This window comes from Colius striatus, chromosome 4, assembly GCF_028858725.1.
Source record: "Colius striatus isolate bColStr4 chromosome 4, bColStr4.1.hap1, whole genome shotgun sequence".
Taxonomy (NCBI): Eukaryota; Metazoa; Chordata; class Aves; order Coliiformes; family Coliidae; genus Colius; species Colius striatus.
In genome coordinates, this window is record NC_084762.1 from 60,082,545 (window position 1) to 60,099,836 (window position 17,292).

General features: G+C 35.4%; 1 protein-coding gene across 1 annotated transcript in view; it reads left to right on the forward strand.

Moving 5' to 3' along the window:
• The window catches only part of YTHDF3 (YTH N6-methyladenosine RNA binding protein F3), a 29,701-nt gene extending 12,806 nt beyond the window's left edge, over nucleotides 1-16,895 (forward strand). The window contains exon 5 of the mRNA XM_061994759.1: nucleotides 9,036-16,895. Coding sequence (XP_061850743.1) covers nucleotides 9,036-9,059 — 24 coding nt within the window. The 3' untranslated portion in view covers nucleotides 9,060-16,895. The remainder of the gene's footprint in view (nucleotides 1-9,035) is intronic.
• Nucleotides 16,896-17,292: the final 397 nt, after the last annotated feature.

The following is a 17,292-nucleotide window of genomic DNA, read 5'->3' on the forward strand; positions in this document are numbered from 1 at the left end:
ATCTCAATTTTCTTTTTTTCTATCACACGTATACAAACAACATGTCTTTAAGTTGTAAACATACAATTGTTAACTCTTTTATGACTCAAGAATAGTTTGGAAATGCAACAATTAGTGTTCTAAGATCTGTTTTATGGTTAATTGAGTAATCCTTTATTACCTAGTGCCAGATAGACTTGTATGGAGCTGTATTTAGATTTGTGCACTTTCTACTGCCAGTAGAACTGTGTAAATTAAATTCATGCCCATTTTCTGTGGGAAGCACTTTGTTTCCAATGTTTCAATCGTAAAGAATGTACTTATTGCTCTTAATAAAATATTAAATGCATCAAGCAGCAGTAGTCATTTACAAGTTCCTTAAAGTTCAGTTAATGTTTTTTGTTGCATAAGTGGTAACAAACTTTCATACAGCCAGTGATCCAGACATGATAAACAACATACGATTTATGAAATTAATTTACTTTATAACTGTTCATCATTCTAGATAACTTGTTTTAAAAAAATTGGTTATAAAAGTTTAATCTTAACAACTCAGGGGGATCAATAATTAATTTCCAATATGACCTACCAATGTGTTTTAATAAAATATGGCAGTATACTTGCAGAAGTGCAATGAATAGTCTGTGATTAACATGAAACTTCAGTAACCTGCCATTTAGTAAAGGTTACTTGCAAATGGCTATGAATAGTCTCTTTAAGCATAAATATTAGAACTCTAGTGTCAGCCACTGTTCTATGTGACCCAGTGTGGTTATAGGTACCTACCATTAGAGTTAGCAACAAATTTGAGCAGTAATGATTCACACTTTTCTAGTTTCTTATTTTAAACATACAAATGCTGTGATCTTTCACCAAAGGAGTAAAGAAATCAATGATATTTTTCATGAGTCCTGTCAGCAGTGTATTGGAAATAATCTGAAATTGCATTTGTCTGTAGTTTTAACTATTGCTTTGTAGTGTAAATGTGCATATTTATGTGCAGATTATTTAAAAATGTGTTTGATTGCCTTTCAACAGAAAGCCATATCAATAAGATCCAAAAAAGAATAGAAGTCTTAAAATATACAGTTTACGAGCACATAATTACATTAGGAAAATACAAGATATTGAAAATAAAAAATCCCCAAACCTGTATTCGTAGTTATGCATCTGAGCTTCAGTAACTACATGGATCAAGATGAAATGTCACTCTGATTAAAAGCATAGTTGTTGGAAGTTTACAACTCCCTTACCCTCAGATGGTGGCTAGTATTACCTGTTATCCTAGAACTTCTTTTGGCATTATTTAGTATAGATTTCTACTTTTGCAACTTACAATGAGAAAAAAGATCATGATTCCATGGAACTGTGGAATGCTTTAGATGGTTTTCTTTTTGAAGTAATTAATAAAAATAATTCATTTGTATCTGTGGGAGAAGATAGAGGAATTCAGTAGATATTTGTGCTTATGTAATTTGCATTGGAACTCTTATTTTTCAGCAAGTGTTTAAATGGCAGGTAAACAATAATTTAAAATGTTATCTGTCTCCTGTTATACTAAATGTACATGTAGAAATGCTGATTTACCTAAAACTTTTTGACTCTGAAAAAAAATAATTTATTTTATTCCATTTATTCTGATACCATTGTAACTTCTGTTTCTCTGATAACTGGCTCATGATCAGGCTAGTGTATTAAGCGGAGTAACTCCTTTCTGCTATAGGACACTGCTGATTTTATGCTTGATTTGATATTTCTTAAAAATATTTTAAAGGAGGGAAGTGTGAAAACATCCATTAAGGTGTAGACGCTTATGCATCAACTACTAGGTTATACTGTCAAAATGAGACATAGATAAATCCACAGTCCTTGTACAAGTAAAGGAAAACAAGTAATTGACCATTTTTTATGTATTTAAATGATAGTTGTGGCAGCGTTTGTGTACTGAGATGTGAAATTTTGAAAACAATAAATGAAATGTGTTGTTATGTAGTATATTCTGAGAAAGTTGTGCATTTCCTATATGATTTTGATGATGTTTCAATTTATTACAGCATGGATATAGTATGCCGAGGTCTGGATGTTACAATATGGTGTTATATAGAATGACTATGTAAGGGTTTGAGTAGTGATGTGATCTGCATTTCTCTAGCAAGGGAAAATATGGTGCAACAGGGAAAGGACAATACTGGGCTGTTGAATGAAAGATGGAATGTAATGAAACCCACAGGCAGTCACAGCTTTTATAGCAACACTTGTGTGGCTCTTATGACATTTTTTCCTTTTGGTTTGAATTTCCTACCTGCAAGATCAAGACTCCTTTTTAAAAACAGAGCTGACTTAAATTCTTTGACTCTGGGACTTGAAAGACCAATTTCTCCTGTAAAGTAGGGACCTGTATGGGAAAAGGAGGCATACCAAACAAAGAGTTTGCTATTATGCTTAAGATTCCAGAAGTGACTGGTCTCTTAACTCTTTAGTGTTCTTAAATATGCAGATAACAGCCTAAGACAAGACTTCAACCATGAATTGAGCTGAATCCGTGACTGCTCTACCTTTTCTAAATGCTATGTCAATAAGTTGTGTTTTTTTAAAGCAAAGGAGTAATTCTTACTCTCTTCTTTCAGATGAAAAGCAGAACCACCAGTGTATGTGAATAGCAGTTAAAATTCAGGTGACAGCCTTCTACTTCCTGCTACATCTCCTCAGATTATCCTTCTTTATTAAGAACAAACTGACTAGAACACTGGTGTCTTTACCACAGTTTGCAGGGAAGAAACACACCTGCACATTGCAAGGAAGTCACACGCTGTGGGGCTTTCCATGCAGTACTTAGCCTTCCTTCATTGATTAGTACCACAGATGAGCTAGTTGGTAGAAACTTGAGTGAAGGTTGCTGGTGATGCTTTGCTGGAAGAAATGGTACCTTAAAATCACACAGATCATAGAATCATAGAATGGTAGGGTTGGAAGGGACCTCCAGAGATCATCTAGTCCAACCCCCCTGCAGAAGCAGGTTCACCTAGATCAGGTCACAAAGGAACATGTCCAAATGAGTCTTGAAGACCTCCAAGGAAGGAGACTCCATGACCCCTCTGGGCAGCCTGTTCCACTGCTCTGTCTCCCTCACAGTAAAATAGTTTTTTTCTTATATTTAAGTGGAACTTTTTGTGTTCCACCTTCATTCCATTACCCCTTGTCCCGTTGCTAGCTAATATCTAGTAAAGCTGTTTCTGTAGATTTAGTTGATTCAGAGAATTCGTTGGCTTGAACCTTCAGATTCATCCAACTGAAATGATGTATTACAAGAACTAGTATCAGATAAGCTATTCAAGCCCAGTTCTTTGTGAGTACCTTTTCAGAGATGTAGTAGTGTACTTTATACTGACAGGTAATTGGTGTTTTACTTCTGTACCTAGGTATTATAATCGATGTGAAAAACTAGACTTAAACTTGTGTATTCATTTCATTTTCATATAGAATATAATGAGAAACCAAGATAAAATAAGTTTGTGTTTCCTCATGACAGACTGGAATTTGAGTTTCACGTGTCCAAAGAGCATTGTGGTGAAGCTTAAAGAGAATCTGAGCTATTCTTCCCCATTGTATTTTGAAACTTCAGCCTCTTGTGGTTGTAGTTTCCCTTCCAAGGCTAATATAAATTCCTTAGCAGAACAGTAAAATAAGATCATTTTGTTGCCCATTAGAGAAAAATTAGCAAAAGTGTCAGTCATTTTTCTTCTCCTTTTGCTGGGACAGCAGTCATCACTGGATGCAATTTCCATAGATGTATATAGAAGCTATCTGCTGTCAGTCTTCAAAAACTGATGTTATACTATGAGCATTGTTACAAACAGTAATGTGGATCTAGAAGCTTGACTTAAAAAAAAAAAATAAATTTTTTTTCACAAAATTGCTAAAATGTCTGTCTTGTAGCCAATAAATATTAGATATTTCAATGTGTAATGATGTACAGTATTGAATAGAAACACTTGAGACTTGTAGTTGAAATTGGCCAATCCATCAATGAAAGCGTGTGCCTGCAGAAACAAGAGTGGAAGGGCTTTTCTGTATCGTGGAGTTCAAGCTTAGTTTCAGCAGAGCCTTTTTTCATGTGTTACCACATGTTATCCTTAAAGTAGATAGATTTCCTTCCTGGTATCAGTCTTCTGAATGTTTGTACCCTGCTTAGTGTGCTGTGGAATTTCAGACGTGGATAAAGTACTTACTGTCTTTATTATTACCACAATAATGTGGCCTGTCCATATTCCACTAACAATGCATGTGTCTGCTGAATTTTAAACTTATTTACCTTGTTTGCTGTAATTTGTCCAATGTCTTAAAATTGCTAAGCATGCTTCAGAAGCTGAAATAAGTAAAATGCCATCAAAACTAATAGGTGCAATAAATAAATTAGAAGTCTAGGTCTTGTAGCTTCTCAGACTTTCTTATATGCTTGAAAGACCTGTTTACTGTTTGGAGTTAAAATTCTCTCCAACAGCAACGTCTCAAATGAATATTAATTCACAAGGCTTACTAGGAGAAGGAACTGATCTGGAGTTGTAAAAACCTCATTTAACTTCCTGTGTTGACTTTGATTTTTGATTTGTGTCTTCTAGTTTTTGTGTTGGGATAAAGAATAGAAGAAAATATGTGTTTAGGGAGGGGATGACATCTCCACAGGAAAAATTTCGAGGTCCAAGTAAGGCTTCTAGAGATCCTTCCCACCTGATCCTTCCCTCTCATCTTCCCAGAATTCTCAGAAGTGCTTCCCAGAAAAATGTGTTCAAATTAATTTTTTTTTTGGTATGCTTTTGAGACTGTGTCTGTCTTCGGGAGAGCTACCCTCTCTGATTTGGAACTTGAGTGAGAAGTAAAAAAAAGACCTTTATTTTACACGGTTACAAAGTTTCAGTAACATAGGTTATGTTAACAGCCAATGAGATCCTTGTTATAAATGGAGTGAACTATTTCTAGCATTTTTTCAGTTTTCCCATTACTCTGTTTTTCATTGTGGTTCTCAAGCACTAAGGTCAATGTTTATGCTGTCATAGCTGTAATGGTACACTGGGGTGCAATAAACTGCAAATTATGGCTGATGTTATTAGTAAGTGAGGTTTCATGAACTTTGCTGTGGCTTCTTCTCACCAGCTCTACTGCTGTCTCTTCTGCTTCTGCCAGGTGTTTGTGCCCACGCAGCAGAGTTGGCAGAGGAGATGTGTGCTTGTGCCTTGCCGCACAGAATGCGGACTGACATGTTAGCTTACATTGCAGATGAGCTGGGTTTTTAAAATGAAGATTAAATCTCAGTTTGCAGTGAAGCAGCTAAACTGTGCTACACATTCCCTGCTGAAGCTGCTGTAAGAATACTGCCTTTTGGGAGAGGGGCAAAGCAGATAGCATCAGGGATGAACATTTTAATCATTGCAGTGAGATACAAAAGTATGACAAAATTCAAGGGATTTGGTTTTGTTTTGTTTTTTCAAGTATAGCTGATTGTGATGGAGGTAAGTGTGGGAACTCTGCAGTTTGCCTATGCAAGTTTGAAATCCTGGATGGCTTTCAAAATGGACACCTTGAAATGCTTGTGCTTGCAATTGGTATAAAAAAGTGGTTCCTTCTTTCTTTCAGGCCTGCCTTCCCTCACTTTAAGCTTCAGTCTGTAGGATATTTGGGGAAAAAGAAATACAGATCGTAGTGGCTTTTTGGTATTAGGCTACTGGTTACATTTTTGCCACTTAAAATGAGGCTTTTTCACTTCTTTTTGACAAAAAAAATCCCTCAGTCATTGTTGTGTAGTTCCTTGTGTTGTTTTGGCTTTTTTTTTTTTCAAATTGGATCAGGAAACTTTTTTGTTGCTTTGAATTTAGAAATTTTGTTAGCATAGTGATTTCATTAAAACTGAGGATAAATTACATTTATCTGCCACTTTTCAGCATGGGAACATTAGATTAATGCTCTGAATTCAGAGAACGAACTGAAATTTGGAAATAACAGCCTTACAGTTCAGACCAAGTTAATTCTGTATTTTTTTGTTTGCGCTAGATCAATATGTGTTTCTGAGGCCCAAGCGTTTTTAGATTCACCTTCACTTGATTTTATTAGTTTGTTTTGGAAGTTATTTGCGTGTGTGAAATCTGTTCACCACATGGTCTGCAACTGGCAAATACCTTTAACCAGCCAGTACCTGCTCGCATTGTTCTCATGGTACTCAATTTCCACATCCACTCCCCCTAAAGTTGGGTAACCTCACCATGCAGAGTTCTGAAGAGAGGTTAGGTAGGGAACCTAAAGTGTCTGGAGAAGCTTTTTATCTGAGAGCGTCACAAGGGATGTGGCAAAGGCTTTGCTCATCTGGACATAAGAAATTAATGAGACATTGGATGAGAGGGAAACATAGTGGAGTCCAGTCACTTCCATTGGAAACTTCCTTTGCTCTGGTAGTGGAAACCTGCTGGGAATCAAAGTCATCTGCTAGTTCTTCTGTAATCACTGTTTATACAAAAGCAATCAATCAATCAAAAGTCACTCCAAAAAACCAGAAGAGTACTTTCTAAGATAGAAGGCAGCAGTAGTAGCAAGTGTGATTTGACTTAGATTGTGTGTGTGTGGGGGGGATGTTTGCTGTTGAATATAGTACCAGTACCTGAGTTCTTAATCAAGTTTTCTTTCCATCTGTTTTGCTCTAGAGAGTGCCCGATGCCACTTATACCAATATATGAAAAATAAATTGTTGATTTGTGTTGAAAAATGTCAAGTGTGTGTGTGCTTTAAGTATTTTAAGTATAAATGTAGTAATATGTGACTCTAAACCAAAGATACGCTGATGTTATTTTGAAGTCTGTAGAATTCTACAGTCTTTCCACTGTAGAATTGAAAATGGACTAGAAATTTGTAACACCTACTTTATTTCCTCCACTGGAAGAAGGTAGCCAACATATGATTCATTTTCTACTTTGATTTTTTTAATGAACTTTAATGCATTTTGAGTTCAGGGGCTACACAAAGCACAAACTCATTCAGTTTATTATGCAGCAGATTGCAATGCAGAGAGGCTTTCTAGACGTCTCAATGGCTACATATGTAATGCTTGTAATCGGGCAGGAACTGATAATTTTATTTTTATATAGGTAAGTACTTAAAATTGTGAAAATGTTGATATTTCTTTATTTAACACTGCAGTTTCATAGGCTGCTACTTAATACTGCAGTAGTGTTTTACAGCCCTTTGTGCAGTTCTTTCAGTTGAAGTCTGCTAATAGTAGAGGAATAATTGGAGATGTGCATGGGCAGGCTATTTTTGCATGCCTTACATGCCTAGTGAGGCATGAGGCCGGTGATCATCTGTTTTTAGGCTAGACATGCACTGTTAACATATCAGTTTGTATGAATGACTGATACTATCAGTCTCACATTTTAAAAATGGTATCTTACTATGAGAATATTAGTCATGTTTCTTTGAGCTAGGAAAAAATGGTTTCTACCAGAATAAGCAGGTATTCTCACTTTAAATACATTGAAGTTCTGCACTAAAGAATGTCCAGTCTTGGGTGATACAGCTGCTGGGACCATGAGTCGCTTATTGTGACTAGGAACTGTGCAGGCTTTACTTTTTTTGGTGTTTATCTTGAAACAACTTGGAGGTCTGTCTTGACGCGAGCTAGATTATCAGCTGTACTTTAATAACCAGTATAAATGTTCTATAGCCTCTTCTTTCATTATCATGTCCTTTTGGTGGAATTTAGTCAGATTCCTGTGCTAATTTACACTTTATATAAATAGTTTCTAGCACAATAAGTGTGATACGAGATAGGATGATTCTGAAATCACTGTTCAAAATGGTTTATTTTGGTTTTCTTGCAATGGTTATGTTTGGTTTATAATATGTTGTGTATTGTAATAATAATAAAAATACTGGAAATTAGTTTTTTGTTCTCTTTTAAATGGGACAGGAGGGAATCTACCATTTTTCTATGAAGGTATTTTAAAACACTTCTGCTCAGGTGTACATGTTAAGAAAGAAAATGCTATTGGAAGGTAAATTCTTAGTTTCTTAGTGTCAAACTACAGTGTCTTTTTACAGTCTGGGACTTGTGTTGAAGACAATAAGATATGGTTTATTGTTATGTTTTAGTTTTTTCCTAGGGGTAGTCATAGTGCCTAAGTGTATGTTATCTTCAACAAAGCAGAGAAAATAGAGGATGATGATGAAGCTCTTGGAAATGATTTTTACTCTGCTAGACTTGTAATACAGAGGAAAAATGTCTTAGTCCCTGATTGAGATACAATCTAATTGGTATTTTAGCTCTTAACCAGGCAAAGTATCATTGTTTGTATTATCCAGATGACCTTACACACTTTGTTCCTTTACACCAAATGCAGCACCTCGCAATGCTGTAAGGGCTTTGTAGTGAATATGATCTTGACTGCAACTCAGGCATGCATGCAAGTGGGTTTTTTTCCAGCCACTCCTACCTCACTGTTTTTGCATTTTGCCATTAAAAATAATTAAAGAAGTATGGATAACTTTTTTGTTTTTAAAAAAAGTGTTGCCAACTGAACAATGTGTTGGTATGAAGGAGGAGATGCTGCACATTGAAACAATGAGTGAGATGCCTTGGAATACGATCTTTTACTTTTTCAAGGATACAATGAGTGAAAAGTATAATATTTAAATAATCATACTGAGCATATTTTGACATGTTAAGCAGAAAATTAAGGGTACCTCTTGCCTTCTCTGTAGGTCTCTTAATCTTCCTTACTTGATTCCCTTTGTGCATGTTTTAGCGTGATTTAGAAGTAACTTTAGAAAACCTTTTCTTTTTGATAACTTGATTTGCCTTTTAGTTTGACATTCACTTCTGTGTTTATATAAGAAGTTGACTTGAACTAGCTAATTGTTGTTCCTGAAAAAAAGTGAAGCTTTTTCCTTGAAAGCTGATTACCTGATTTAGAGAAATTGCAAGCAATACAACTGCTGTAATGAGAGAAAAGGAGATAATGTTGAACTTTGTGTATTAACGTGATTTTCTTTTTTTTTGTTCTTATTTTTTTCAGGAGAGAAATAGAAACAAACAATAACTATACGGCGATGTCCTGCTAGAATTACAACACTAATGATGTAGACTCTGGAAATGCCTAATATGTCTAAGAAGACGTTATTAAAGCTTTTTTCTGCTTAAGGTGACATCTTTGAACACTTTAACACAAAATTGACTCTTCTTGTAATGGTTCTCATCAGTGCATCTGCCCTTATACTCTCTCACCAAACACACTTGAGAACTGTACCTTCGTCAAGCACTTTCTGTCCTGAAGCTTTTACCAGTATCTGCTGTCTTTTGTATTTATGCATCCTAGCTAAGGCACAGGAGACCGAACGAATGCAAGGATTCATTAACTCTTTGAATTTATTAAATACTAACATTTAACCATTAGAAGTGGTTCAATGACGTGAGATTCACATTGCTTCAACTTAATTTTTTCTTTGTTGTAGTTTTTTTAATTGTCAGTTTTTAGCTATTCAACAGATTAAAAGCAAATCATGCCATATTTAGTCCTGGAGTAAAACTCAAGTCTAAATGTTCATGTGAAAATTATTGTAGTAATCTTTTAATATGGCAAAGCAACTTAAAGCTGCAGTTTAGCCAAATGAAACGTAACAGAATTATATTAGAATGACATTTCCCTCGTTTCAAACTGTTTGGTGTAAGAGAATATTAATATGCAGCTTGGTGGACACCACCAGTTAATGCACATTTCTTTCTTTCTTTTTTTTTTTTTTCCTGTAACATGTATACTGAAAAAAGTGCATTTGTCTGAGGAACTGTTTGTTTGCTACCACTCAATGAATCTCAGTTTTGAGTAAATGTACCTCAGTCTAAGTCAGACTTTTTATGACCTTTATAACTACATTTAAAATAATCTTTAATTCCTATTTCTGGGTGTTTGCAAGCCTGACAGATTGCTATCATGAAAGTGAAAATTTACTCCTCTAGGTGATTCACTAGCTAAATAAACATAATTCTTGTTTAGCAAGCATATACTCTGTTTCAAATTTTTTTGTTTCATTCTCCCAACATCCAGGTGTTTTTTCCCCTATTCAGAAGTATTTTGAGAAAAGTACTCTGATCTATGGAGATGATGTATTCATAGCCATGTTAACATGAATTTCATTAGAACCATGCAACAAGAATTTTAGAATATGTATTAAACTGGGTAATTCTATATTAGTTTTTGACTTCTTAAAATTATATCTTTTGTTCCAGTTTATATAGCAACACATTCTATCTGCTGGAGGAGAGTATTAAAAAATGTTAAGCGGGTGTATTGACTGTACAAAATACTGAACAGCCTGTACCAAACTCCAGGGATAGCTTTCTCTTTTTAGAACAGCAGTGTAGAAGTCAGATATGTTATAGCTTAAAATAGCAATACCACATATTATTTGAACATGTTTCATGTCTTACTGACCAACACAGATGTTTATATTGTGTTTCGAGTCCTTCATTTACATATTCTGGCAATCAAAGTTCTGGAGCTTAAGTGGCAAAGGTTTCTTTTGAATACAGACTATTTTACTGTATTTTACTTTCTGTTTTCTTAAGCCCCTTGCACTCTTCCAACCTTGCGAACGCAAAAAGTTCAATACACACTTTTTTAATGCTCATTATTTAAAAATATTGTTTGAGACCATGGAGTAGCAGATGTGAATCTTAATTTTTACTACCAATTTTCTGGAAGTTTGAAAGGGAAGCTACTCACGAATTTTGGAGAAAGAAGCAATCTGAAATGTGTATGTGTAACGAATAACAAGTGGGGTAAGTGAGGGATAAGCAAAGTGTACAGTCTAAGACAAGACTAGGAGATAAAGGTTTTGAGCCCAAACCCCGTGAAAGCTGGCTTGAGCCCAAAAACTGCTGCTTCCATGCATATCTGGTTTTGACTAACAGGTTTTCTAGCTATTTATTTTCCTCTGTTGGCTGATTTGTAGATTTTACTGCCTCTGATTCTGTCATTGATCAGTTAAGTGGCAAAGGTCAATATTGTAAGTCTAAAGAATGTAGTCCTTTTGATGATCCTTCAAGGGATCAGCATGTTTCTTCTTCTTTGTTACAAAAATATCTTATGAAAATGCACAGAAGTTTCCAGTTAAAGGAAAGCTACTGTTGGAGTCAGGCATTCAAGAATTGATTGCATGTGCAACCTTAGTTTGCTTCTGCTGCAGTATTCATATTTTTGCAGGCTTTGTTGGTAATTCCTACTTTACCCCTTGCCTCTTTTATTCTAATAGCATGAACATTGCTCTTGGATTGAATCAGGTTTAGTATAAAATGAGTTCGTCACTCTGCAGACTTCGAAAGCTTGGAAAATGAGACAGGATTGTGAGAGAAGGCTGTGATCACATTTAGAGAGCTGTGACAGTTCTTACACTGTTCAGGATTGTTAGCAAATCCACAAATAGAAGAGTTTCATTGCTGATGGTGTTAGTCATGTTGCAGCTGATTTGCTGACTGCTGAGAGTTTAGTATATGCAGCTGAAATTAAAAGGAATTTTTATGTGCATATAAAGTACTGTAAAAATAGTTTATAACGTTGTAAAATCAACTATTGAGTGCTGTACTAGTTAATGGACATGTGAAACTTCTAGCCTTCAGCTTCCTTATGCACGGATTTTTTTCCTCCAGAAAGAAAAGGAGTGGTGCTTAATAACTCAAATAAATGTAGAAATACTTTTTTTGGTCTGATTTTTCAATACAGTGAAGTTGTTGTAATGGCTTCTTGTTAATGGAGGAGTCAGTGGAATTCTTTTTCTCTTCCTGATGCCTCTTTTTTGTGTCAGCATTTGTTTTCCTGTGATCCACACTGAGCCAGTTCAAGAGCTTTTTTTTTCTGCTGCTTTGATGATTTGGGCTGTTCTCTGTGAGGTTAGATGTTTGGGGTCAAGATGGTGGGAGGGAGAAGGAAGGAGATTGGTCCTTTCAAAACAGGTACACACTGTTGAATAGGCTTAGCTGCACTGCTAACTACACAGCTATGAGTTGGTGAACCAGAGATGCAGAAGACTGTTCAAAACCGGGAAAGGTTCCCCAAGAAAAAAAAATCAATTATTTTTTTCAGTGTAAGATTTCACTGGTGTACAGGGATGATGAGGGATGATGTTATCACACATACTTAGTGATACTAGGAGGAGGGAAGAAATGCTGAATATTTTCTGGTTTTGACAATTTTTTCCACTTTGAAGAGACCTGAGAATTCACATAGAAAAGTTACTGCTAAAAGTTTTGTCCCATCAGCACAAGTGGAACAAATTTAAGTTGTATGAGCCTTGCTAACCTGAGTAAAGTTTGGAGTGTTTCAACATCAGCATCTTTTGACAGAGGTTTTTTGGTATTTGACTTCAACAAGAAATAGTTCCTGACTGTTGAATACTCAAGTTACTGTCTTAAGGAAAATATGAGAACTACTTTACTTCAAGGGACTTGGATTGCTAAAAGCTGAATATTCATATCTAGACAAATGTCACTATTTCTTTTACTATTTTGGATTAACTTATCAAAACCTTGCTTCTATATGTCTTCTTCTGTTTTCTTCTTTTTGGGTACTTTAGCAGTTTCACAATGCACTGTCTGCGAAATTTAGATTTAAAAGCCCCTTGCCATAATGATTCCTATCCCAGACAAATCTGAGGCACCAAAGAGCAAGTAACTTAATATTTAGGAAGAAGCTTCTTTACCTGTTTAGTCGAAGTTCCATTTTGAAGTTGCTTTTTATTGCATAGAAGAATTCGCACACTTTATATATATGTTCTTTAAAAAAGTTTTAGATAAACTGTTCTTATGTACAGATATTGATTCACCTTTCCTAGCAGAAAATGAGTTGGAGCAACAGCGTTTTGATCTCTGTAGGTAGCGGTTACCTTGATTTTCTTCCCCCCCCCCCCCAAATAATTGGTGGCTCTTTCACCATGTATTTACATACTTCAGCTGATTCTAATGCAGTGAAAATCTGATGTGGACATTTCTCTGAGTTTTCTGCAGTACTGATTTTTAAATGAATAGTTTTAGGCATTAAAATTACCCTTTAGGAATGTATCTTACAAAAAGCCATTTGAACTCATTATTCCTGCTATTTTTGTTAAGGAATTACACGTGGATTTTCAGTGTCTGGTTTATCCTTTTGCCAGGTGGAGATCCATATGATTTACTGATAAGAGAGCAGTTCTTTTCTATTCAGTTGCAGCAAAACCTTGGTTTAAATTTCCTGAGTGTTTTTGTGTGCATGAGAGTATGGTGACTTAGATGAGAAATCTTTGGCATGAGAACTGATCATTTGATCTTACTAAATCTATTTGAAAGTTTTGACAAAATTAACCTGTTCACATCCTTATTTATTCTGTTTTCAGCCTAACACATCCACCGTAGTTTAGCATGAGAAAAGAAAGGATTTCTCTATGGATCATAGAATTTTGAAGTAAATGAGTTTGAGCTCATATAAAATGAAAACATCAGTGTACAGCTGGCATATTTTCCTGAAAACATCTGTTCTATACTGTCTGTTCTCCTTGATATATTTTAATAAAGTATATTTTAATATGATGAATGTGGACCTTTTAGTTCACAAAAAAATTATCCAGTCCAGACATTTTACAGTATTTCTCTTTTCATAATAATCCTAAAACATTCTTATTAATGGTAGTTTCAGTGTCCAGGAATCTCTAAGCCAAGTACTACTACTAAAACTTTCTTTTTGTTAATATAAGGAGATGCATAATGATTGTGTTACCCATTCTTTTGTGACATTGTCCTTCCCCACAAGTGGGAATTCAAGAAACAGAAGTCGATGACCAGCTGGGCATCTCATCAAATCAATTTCCCTACCTATTTCACAAGAAACTGTTTTGCCACACTGCAAAAGAGTGCAAAGGGGTAGGTCTTCAAGTATCTTCCTCCAGAAGTCTGTTCTTAGTGAGACACTGAAGAGGCAGTGAATTTCTTACTCCCATCTAAGTAAGCATTCCTTCCAACTTCCCTTTCTAGCAAAACTCCACTGATATGTCTTTTTGTCAGCTGCTTTGTTTGGACAGCTATGAGGTAGAGAAATGTTACTTTAATACCTGGATGACTTCAGTCTCCTGTGTGGTGTATACTTTTTTGTTTATTTATTTTATGGGGTTTTTTTAGTTCTCTGCAGCCCTTCTGTTCAGAAAGGGAAAAGGGATGTGATTTCATTGGAATTTTAAAGGGCAGTTATTTAGATACAGGGAACCAACATAAGTGTTCTTCTGAATTGTAGTGTTGGTGATAACCGATGTGTTACCAGTGAGAGTTTGTAAGCTGTTTGCATATCCTGTGTGCATTTGCACTTGTCATCTTAATACTAAATTATAACTTCCTTCGCCTCTAAGATCAGTTTGTAACACTTGAGAAACTTTGCTTTTTATTTTGTATTGTTTTGAATCTCATCCATTCAGAGATGCTGTAACGTTTCACCTGCCTGCACAAGTTTATGTACATCTTGAGAATGAAGTGGATGTTCATGCAAAATGAAGCAAGATACTCTAGATTGATGACTATATTTTAAGTTGAGCTTGTGGGCTTTCTGATGAACAAGCTGTCTTGATTTTTGTGCCCTCATATGTGAAGCGTTACACTTTGATCTTGAACTCTGAATTTACCCATCCTTTCTTTCCTGTTCTGAAAACATCTGAAATAATCTCAGGTGTTAAAAAAAGAAATTCTTGCTTTATGTTTAGTTCAGGAATAAAAATTTCCAAACTCTAAGCATTTAAAGCTAAACCTCCATATAGTTTGCTCAGTTTGAGATAAGCTGTTACATTTCAGCAAAAGAGTAAGATAAAAGGTTGTTCATCTTTCATTATGTAATTGTATATCTGCTGTCAAAAAGCTGAAATTTTATTTTGCAAGCCTTAATATATGCAACTCCTGTTCAGTGTTACCCACAAATCTTACAAGTACTTGCATCAATTCAGTTTAGCAGTTATGTAAAGTAGCAGGTGAAAGGACTGAGATCTTTTTCCACAAATACAGAAGTGTTAAATTGGTTAAAATTCAGATGTTTGTGCTGTGTGACTGGAATTCATTGGATGTTAAGCCTATCTCTCATCTGCTAGTTCTCTGGAAAACATTGCTAATAGATTTTTACCGTAATTTTCTCTTTTTTTTAAAAAAAGCCCTTAAATTGGCTGCCAGTTTATTTTCAACTGCTTAACTGGCTTGCAGCTTAATTCTCATGAGATGCTTCATGAGGTCTTGTGAGTGTGGTGCTTCATCAGAAAATGTGTAAAACTGTATTTAATTTCTTCAAGTTAATGTATCTTAATTGCTATTAACTTGAGCTGTATTCCATTCAACTTCATATTTTATGATAATGCTTGGTCTTTGAGTTGTATTGATCTTTAATTTCAAGAATACAACATGCAGAACAATTCAGAGAAGTTTTTAGTTCCTGAAATTTATGCTTATTTTAAATGTTAATAAATAACTATCATATCTGCTCTTTGGGTTCTTGGTGAGTATTGATGATTTTTTTGAAAACTGAAAGTCAAAGGTGAAGAAAGGAATACCTCTCCTGGGAAGCAGATGAAATGCTGGAACATCAAAGAGAAATGACAGCTGTATCAGACAAAAGATGTTAAACAGCCAAGAGTGTTGTGAGGTTGATTCTTCACTCATGCTTCAGTACAGCTTTTCCAATGCTGGAAGAATCTTTTGAGCAAAGAATCAAAATCATGTTCACATAGTCTAGTTGAACTGCTGATATGGTCTGCTTGAGATTTGGTGGGTAGTTTTTGTTATCTGTTGTTTTATTTGTGTTTTAGGGTCTTTTTCCATTTTAACCCATATGTATCTCTTTCCATTTTTAACATTATGATTTTGCTCTTGACCTTACATTGGTTTACAGTCTTAGAGAACTTACATTTCAGCACAAGTCATATTTTCTTCAAAGAAGCCATATATTTTGCAAGACTTTGAAGGTGCATAGGCCATTCTCCTGCCTCAAGTCATCGTTGCTGTTTACTTGATTTCCCCAGCTGGTTGGCTGGACTAGATGATCTCCTGCGGTGCCTTCTAACCCTTTAAGATTCTGTGATTTCATAGTGATTTCTTTTTTTTTCTGGTTTTGCTTATTTTAAGTTGCCTATCTGAAGAAGTTACTCAGTTACCAGTTTATTTCTGTGCATAATTAATGGTCTTTGGATCAGGTCACACTGATAAAGTTGCATCATTTTTTTATCCTTGTACTCAATTGTGTGTTTTCTTGTCATTTAATCAGTAAGTTCTACATTAGATTAGAAAAATACTGAAGGTTTCCCACTCAAGCTGTGTTCTGAACGCTTCCATTGCTTAACTCTCTTGCAAGTTCTAATTATCTTTCTCTGTGCCAAATATACGTTAAAGGTATTTAGGACTTTTTAGGTATACTAAAAAAGCCTCTGTTTAAGCACAGCTTATTTCTTAGTGTCTATCTTGAGCTCTAAAAGTAAGATGGTGACTCTTGAATAACTTGAAATTTGTTCAGCAAGCCTACCTACTTTCTCTGCAACAGAAAATTTGCTTGAAAGGACACTTTGACTTTCTACTGTCTTTTTCTTTTGATGTTTTTATCCCATTACTTACACTTCAATTAATCATACCTATGGCATGTAAAAGAACAATGAGCTATTGGTTTATTCAGTTGGAACAACTGGGAGAGATAATGAGAAATCTTTCAAGAAAATGAGAAACAGATGGAATTGGGAGATATTTCCACCTGCAAGGAGCAAACACACCAACAAAGCCTAAGGTAAAAGGAGATTGAGGAAACGCTGTCCAGATGTACTCTTTTTTGCTATGCGTTTGTTTGTTGGATCAGTAAAGAGCTAAGTTTGTGCTGGGTGTGTTCTTTTGTTTTTTTAAATAGTTGGAGTTTGCTGAATAAAAGGCTGTTTTTCAGTTGGGAGAAATTCAAAGTTTAAAATGATTTATTTAATTTTTTTTTAAGTTAGAAGGTACTTCTCAGCCCTTCCACTTCTTCCATTTTCAAATGGAGCAGATTGTCTTTAGTGCCATCATAAGATACACACAAGACAAACAAGGGTTCAGGCCCAGTCAGCATGGCTTTATGAAAGGCAGGTCCTACTTGACTCACCTGATCTTCTATGACAAGCTGACTCAGGGGATGAGGGAAAGGCTGTGGATGTGGTCCATCTGTGGATTTCATTGATGCAGTCTCCCACAGCATTCTCCTGGAGAAACTGGCAGCCCGTGGATTTGGTGGACATCATCTTTACTGGGTGGAAAACTGGCTGGGTAAC